Raw genomic sequence first — 7,614 nt, 5'->3', positions numbered from 1 at the left:
ACTATAAATTCTTGTCATATATCGTTATCCTTGATTCCAATTTTCTTTTCTTACATTAAACAAATTAAAGAAATTGAACTTCCAAAAACGTATATAACTAAACATTATGAATTAAACATATGCATATATATTATGCAGATTGATTGGATCAATGTGCTAGCTATTGAAAAAACCAGGACACCAGGTTAATGAGATTGCCCAACCTGGGCCAACCGGGATTTGGATCAAAACGAAACACAACAAATTGAGCTTCAGACTAACTGATAGGTTGTTATTTAATTTGATAAAACCGACTGCCCTGTGTCATTTTCTAAGTAATCTAGTTCAGAGCTAGCCAGGAATTTTGCAGATACTAGATAGTCCGCCCGCGCGATGTTGTCTTTTTTTTCTTGAATTTTATATACAATTGAGTAGGAATTTTTTTGATAATGTTAAACACATATGTTACCATTTTAGATATTATAAAAGCTGGTATCATTTTACAATATAACTTGAAGAGGTAAGGCCATATTGTAAAAGTAAAGAATAATTAAGAATACATTTTGGTAGAAGCAAGACCTTGATTGAAGTCCAGTTAGTTTGGATGCTAGAAGCCTGTCCTGCCAACTACTTAACACTGGAAGGGGATGACCCTCAGTTGTGATAACATATTTCTGTTCAACCAAAAATGAATCGTTGAACAGAAGATCTAGAAACTTGCACCTACATAAATGTTGAAGTGCAACATTTTAGGGCTGAGACAGTGTTCTTCCTAGTAGGGAAACAACACTTACATCTCAGCAACTAAATCAGAATAGTTCAGATAAATGGAGTAACTGCTTACATCTCCTTCTCAATGGCCTTGAATAAATTTTTTAACCCAGCCACCTGTGTCAAAGCTCAAATCGTTAGGAACCGAAACAACTAAATCAGAAAGTTTAAGAAAGATCAAATTAAAATGAGACCAAAAGCCTGACCTGTAAATCAAGGTAGAGTGGGGCATTAATCTCCTTTATTTTGGCCGCAAGGGCCAAACATGCCACAGCCAACAATTGCATAGTCCAAGCTTTGCCATTCTGCATATTGGTTTATGCAGAAAACAATAAGGCAATCAGCAATGGACTTTGATGCAATAAAATAGACAATGTACTAAGTCATCCTCTTATTCCCCACTTACAGGTATTTCATAGGCTGAAAGACCGTGATCCAAGTAGCTTACATATGGATATTGACACAGAGGTCCGAAGCTGAAATGCGCATTTGCCTGTCAAAAAATGTAACCAATTCATCAATAACTTGTAATCAAACAAAAGATGAGTATAGACGGTTCATAAGAAAACAGAAGAAAATAACAGCCAAGGCGAAAATGAAGTCAGAATTTGCTAGCTGGGCGACTCTGGTCCTTGGCATTTACAGCTTAGAACAGGGTAAAGTGTAAGACCACAAAACACAAATCAAATATCCAATTGGCTTTGGCCCCAAAAGTGAAACAGAAGAGATTCTCCACCAAACCAAAATAAGACTATGGGATTACATAATGAGATATCTAAACAAAAGACTACCCATTACCATCAAACTTCCCTAAAACATAAGAGGATATACTTTTAGATTCTTCTGCAAAATAGACTCTAATTTCTTTGAATCTCAAAAATGGTGTAAAGATCAATACTTTTTCTGAACAGAGTAGAGAAGAGTAGGACATGTCCTAAACCAAAGTCAGAGTTTCAAAAGTAATAAACATGAGAGACACAATAACACTATTTACTAAATTTGCTTCAGTTTGAAACTTCAGCTTTATCTCTGTATGGCTGATAAATGACAGAGAAAGGAAACATGCAATGTTTGAAGAATTCAAGTAACCAAAGAATTCCTCAATATCTCAAGAAGCAATATGCAATATTACAATAAAAAATAAGTAATAAAATAAAATAAAAACTGGGCGACATGCAATTGTCTATTCTCAGGAAATAACATGCAATATTGCAACCAAAGTATTTACACAGACAATTACCCACAGCAACATGCAATGTATTTACTTCTTCCTTGCTTACACATTACTTACTGAGCACAGGTCATGGCTTATTTCATCAAGTGTCTTTTTGGGTTTTTGATGTAACCTGAAAAGAAAATGTAAAATTTCAGGACAACTTTACTATTTATTGCTTTCACCATTGTTACTTGAAGTAGAGAGAAATGATATAACATAAGATTTAGAAGATAGCAGGAATCCAATGGATTGCCTAATATGCTTGAGTTCATCCCAAGCTGAACCTGCATACTGCATCTTTGTTTATTCAGTAAGACTGTAAGAGTTTATAATACAATAAGGCAAGCAATACAATAGCACCAATTCTCCAACTCAGCCAAACCAGCTTTTACATATTCCCCATTACTAAACGAACAGCACTCTCATCGCAATAGAAGGCTACAGAGAAATATAAATATATGAGGGATAATAACAAATAATTATATTTGTATTAAAAAATATACCAATCAAGGGCAGCCTCAAGTATGAGCATAGACATGATACCTGTTGAATTATTGAAAATTGATCAAGGATAATATCTGCGTGAACACCTTTCGAACTAAAAATGGAGGTACCTGGAATAAGGAACAAAATATGTGTGTGAAACTGTGTAAGAGTACCATGATATCCTGAAGCTTCATGAGTTAATACTGATGTAAAGGCAGATATTGAGACAAATTAACCTGTTCAGACGTGGCCATTGACCCATGGCAGGTTATAAGCAAAACCCCGGTAGGGATCACCTAAAAGAGGATGGGCTTTAAGTTGATCCCTTAAACAGCTGATATCCTCCCACCCAGTCATGAATACTAAATCAGCACCTGGTCGTTCCTTTCAACAAATAGGCATAAAACTGCTTCAATAAGATTAAATCCTATGCTTCAAAATCTAAATCACCTGAAAAGTAAAATACTGATAACTTTTAAAATCTGACACAAAATCAAAACAGAAAAGTATAAGTCAAAAAGATAGCGGGAAAAATATTAGTGAGTAATAACATGTATTGATCATAATTTGGCGGAGCAAAAGGGGATTAGGTCATCAAATTATATATTAAACTATATATATGACATCACATATGTATAACAGCGGACATTTGAAAAGCCAATGCCATTTGCAGACAATAAAATTATATATTAACCAAATTTCTCCCCAACATATCCAGATAATGTTGAAAAAAGTTTGGACTCTGGGTGTTGTTACATGCAACAGAGAATACTGATTCAATTTCAACCACCCGAAGGAGGCTAGCTAGGCTAGTATGCCTTTGAAAGCTACTGTTTCAGTTTAATTTCAAGATACACATAGTAAGCAAGTACTGTATTTTATCTAATGTATTATACTTCACCTTTTCAAAGGTACATGCCATCAATTAGCGTAACTGCAATGATTGGAATGTATGGCTTATAGAATTGTGTAGCAGTGTATGATTAAGGAAAGTATTTATGTACCTGGGATATTTGGCTCCTAGAATTTCCTTCTGCCCATATTTTCTCCAGATATGGCCATCTCCAAGAGGCATCCCATTCCCAGAGCTAACTCTTACTTGCTTAGTCCATAAGGACAGTCTTTCTGCAATGCGAAGTCCAAAATCTGGAATCTTAGCAATGAAAATGACTGTAAAGATTAACATTAAAATGTTTGAAGTTAATTTCATTCTATGCATCTCTTTATTTTCAAGGGCCTTGGAGTGCCTATTTACGATTTCATTTTCATTGCATGCGTTTAGGGGAAACAAAGAACAATACAGGAATGCATACAAACAAAGAAACCCAGTTCCAACCTTCTGTAATCCACAGAAAATCTCCATGCAGAAATTATCAAGATAAAACCAAATAACCAAATTTGCAAACTGCCAAAGTGCAAAGGCCCAGATACCCAATCCCAAATTAAAGCCCCAAACAATCAAAACAGATAAAACCCAGATGAGATTCCAGGCTCCGGAGTCCAAATTCGCAAACAACAAACACTTATCAGCAATCAATCGGTACTGGGTTATATAACGAGCAAGCAAGTACAGATTTCAAACTGAAGAACAATGAGAGTGGCTACTTATAACATGGTGGCTTGGATTGCATGATGAGTTTTTGCAGCTGTTGCAATTGCTGCTGGAGGCCTCAAATTGAAGAACAATGAGAGTGGCTACTAAACCAGTACCACCATCACTTTGCCTCTATATATAATCACCATATACATATCAACAGAGCAAAACGCCTAGCATGTTAAGAGAATCGCACACTTGAGTCCAATCCTTTGAATCCAGTCCTTCAATCAAAAATTCAAAATGTATTGTAATATCAATTGGGTATGCTCTAAATATTGGAAAAGAGTCGAAAGAAAAATGAAAACCCCAAAATTCTAAATTACCTGAATCTTGGAATCTTTGAGATTCTCAGAGGAAATGTAGTAAATGGTTGCCGGAAGTGGAGCCTGGTTTTCATCATTTACGGCCGAATCGGAAGAGCAACTTTGGTTGGCTTGTTGGGCCTTTCCGGTGTGGTTAGGAGAGCATAATCGACGTCCCAAAACCATCAGAACCACTTGGACAGGCTACCCTTCCTCCACGAAGCTCAATTACCAAGCAGCAAAGAAAGGACAATCCCATCTCAACTAATTTTGAGCAGATCAACAGGTGGCATGGCAGGGGCAATTGAGTAGTAGATGGGCATTTAGCCTCAAAATACGGAGGTGAAAACTGTACTTTCATTAAGTCGAATTGAAATAAAGAAAAGCTTCGAAATATACTTTAGTTCACTTGAAAAATGAAAATTGAAATAATAACAAATAAATAAAAAAGTAACGGAAGTTTCATTCTAAACTTTAGAACAATCTTAAACAAGAAACTTGAATTTTATTCTAGAGGACGTCGATCCAACTACTAGTTGCTACCAAGTCTTATAAGCATTCAATTCATCTTCAGTACCTGGAACCATAACAAATTACTAATGAGATATAAACTCAGTAAGTAACTATAACACACCACGTATAACAAATAGGAAGGCATTCCATACTTATATACAATATAGTAAAATGCATAGTACATGGAGTGCATTCAAAACAAGTCAAACTGAACTTTCTAGGTCCCTCTAGACATAACATACCAATGAGACCCAAACTTATCAAAGGTGGGAAACAGACGTCACCCGTCGGCAAGCCCGGCCCTGGCCCAGGGCCCAAATTTTGCAGTAGATGGAGCAAAATAAAAATTGTTGTTTGAGAGGCTAATAGTACATCAAAAATGCAAAAAGCTTGTCTCTTTCTCTTTTTGTAAAAGAGTCGGTTGACTAAATATGTCATGCTCACCCTTGATTGGTGAGCACAGTATGGATGGCAACGTGTGAGAGAAAGAGAGAGTGAAAAAAGCTAAAGAGAAAGAGAGTGCAACGAGGGGCCCCAAATAAAGTAAAGAAAAGGGTTCGTAGAAATGAATAAAGCAATAGCAGGAGGAGCGGGCCTGGCTAGACCAGACCAGGGCGATGAAATATTTTTAATATTTTTTTTTTATAAAGGCCCAATTTTATTCTTCGCCCCGGGCCTTGAATGTCTCAGGGCCGGGCCCTGCCCGTCAGTGACGAACCCACTATGTGGGCCATATAACAGACAATGCATAACCTGCAAAGACAAAACAATGCATAATTTGCACTTAAAGAACAGATTTCTCCCCAGACAACCTACTGGTATTGATATGCCAAGAGAGTACCTAGCAGAAATCTCTTTCAAAACTTATCAAATTTTGCATGATGCATACGTACTAGTACAAGCCAAAGCACTCACAACGGAAACAAAAATGGTGCACTCAAAATCATAAGCATATAATACATAATATAGTAACGTATCATCAATAATATATTTTTCATGGTTCCAGAGCAAACAATAGTTACTTACCTCAACTGGTAGAACGTCCTAAATCCTAAGTTGCAGTTTCTCGGCCTAAAGCAAACAAAAAAAAACTCAAAATGAGACACAAACTAGAACCTTATAACCTGCGGTAAAAGCAATCTGGCAGGGCCTAAGTCCAAAGGAAAAATCTCGCTTACTATAGTCGTTAATCAAATCCCTTAAAAATTTACAGCATTAAACTAGACATGCTCAAGAATCTACTGTAAAAATATCAAGTCAAAAGAATACTAAAAACTTGTCCAAATAATTTTCTAAAACCGACATCTGTTGCAGCCAGGAAACGAAACCTTCACCAACAATGACTCTTCCAAAAATTTCACGGGATTCAATATGAACTAAAATTTGTTGAAATTTGGAAAGTCTATTTAAGGCTCAATATTTAGCATATGATAAAAATTTGAGAGTGAAATCGGTTTTTTTAGAACCCCAAAAGTTGTCTTCAAAACAGAACCCAAAATAAACCTCTCGACCTAAACAGCTAGATTCAGATGGTTAACGAATTTTATAAAAATAATTATGAATGATAAATTCACTAAAATTTTACCCTATAAAATTTTACCCTATAAATTAGACATAAAGAGAAACGTTCCAGAAAAATTTAACTGCTAAAACAAAGCGTTTGGCTCTTCAAACAATGACTGTAACACGTTCCTAATTTCTGTCAACTTTGAAAAATCACCATAAATTCGATTCTTAATGTTTTTCTATGAAATCAACGCCAAAATAACCCTTGATAAGTCTAATTTCAAGTAATGAAAGAAACCTAATCGTTTAGATAAAAATACCTTATCGAAATTGTAACACAACACCTGATCTCGGACTTGATACTTCGTCTCAAGCCTCTGTGGTCAGCCCAGCCTAACCTATTTTCTCCTTTCTCTGTCCTTGCACTCAGACGTTGTTCTCTCTTCTTTTTCTACCTTAAACACGCCTAAAAGACTTTTCTTCTCTCTCAAAACTCATAGGTTCAATTAACTTATTAGAAAATATCTGATAAGTTTCAGACTTAAACACAACCTCTTTGTAACAACTAGTTTAAAATTCCTATTTTCCTTTTTACTAAAATAACAAATTAACCTTAAAACTAACTGTACAAAAAATAAAAATATATAAAGTCTCATAAAAATATAATATGATCCAACAACAAAATATTTCACAATACCAAAATAATTAAGGTATGCAAACAACAAGGCCACAAAACAAACCAAGTAAATTGGTGGATATCACACTTTTGATTTTGCTAGTTCTCAGTTTTGAAGTTCAATGATTTTCTCGGACTTGTGACTGATTCTGAACTAGCAGAGCATGTCTGCATGTGACAACCTTAATTGACTATGACCTTGCACCCTCTCTTGTTTTTCTGTTTGAACTGGAACGAGTATTGTAAAAGAACAAACAAACAAATTTCGAAAACAATTTTTTAATTTTTTTTTTAGAAGAAAAATACATTACATTGATAAGCAATTTAGATAATTACATTAGTTTTAAGAGTTGAAACTAAGAAGCTTTGGTGAATAAGAAGCTTTTGATGATGAACACAATATTTCTTAATTACATGTGCAGAGGCAATTTATACAATCTTATGCAACCCTAATTCTAGTCTAACAAGGAAAGTAATCAAATCACAATTACAATCCCGATTCTATACAATTAGTATAATTCTACTCGTAATAGTAATCCTAAAATATCTAAGACTCACAACACTCCCC

The 7,614-nt window shown here is 35.2% G+C and overlaps 1 protein-coding gene across 22 annotated transcripts; it reads right to left on the bottom strand.

The window, feature by feature from the left end:
- Nucleotides 1-457: 457 nt before the first annotated feature.
- On the bottom strand, nt 458-4,998 carry LOC112167749 (cyclin-D4-2-like). Of its 22 annotated transcripts, none has more exons than XR_005800035.1 (9): nt 4,373-4,995; nt 3,457-4,270; nt 2,689-2,902; nt 2,510-2,580; nt 2,319-2,404; nt 1,991-2,096; nt 1,157-1,243; nt 957-1,055; nt 458-867 (listed from the first exon to the last, which is right to left on the bottom strand). XR_005800035.1 is itself a non-coding variant. In XM_040506696.1 (9 exons), the coding sequence occupies exons 5-9, from the start codon at nt 2,000-2,002 to the stop codon at nt 480-482; spliced, it is 465 nt and encodes a 154-aa protein (XP_040362630.1). In that variant the 5' UTR covers nt 2,003-2,404; nt 2,510-2,580; nt 2,689-2,836; nt 3,457-3,577; nt 4,373-4,998; the 3' UTR covers nt 458-479. The 22 variants fall into 22 exon arrangements, 6 of the variants coding, with proteins under 6 accessions (XP_040362630.1, XP_040362629.1, XP_024160578.1 ...); XR_005800036.1 differs by having other exon boundaries at nt 2,031-2,096; nt 4,373-4,994; XR_005800034.1 differs by having other exon boundaries at nt 458-653; nt 824-867; nt 2,042-2,404; nt 4,373-4,993.
- Between the last annotated feature and the right edge of the window lie 2,616 nt (nt 4,999-7,614).

This window comes from Rosa chinensis, chromosome 5 (assembly GCF_002994745.2).
Source record: "Rosa chinensis cultivar Old Blush chromosome 5, RchiOBHm-V2, whole genome shotgun sequence".
NCBI classification, from domain to species: Eukaryota; Viridiplantae; Streptophyta; class Magnoliopsida; order Rosales; family Rosaceae; genus Rosa; species Rosa chinensis.
Note: the sequence above shows the minus strand (reverse complement) of the source record. Positions and strands in the feature narration are given on the sequence as shown.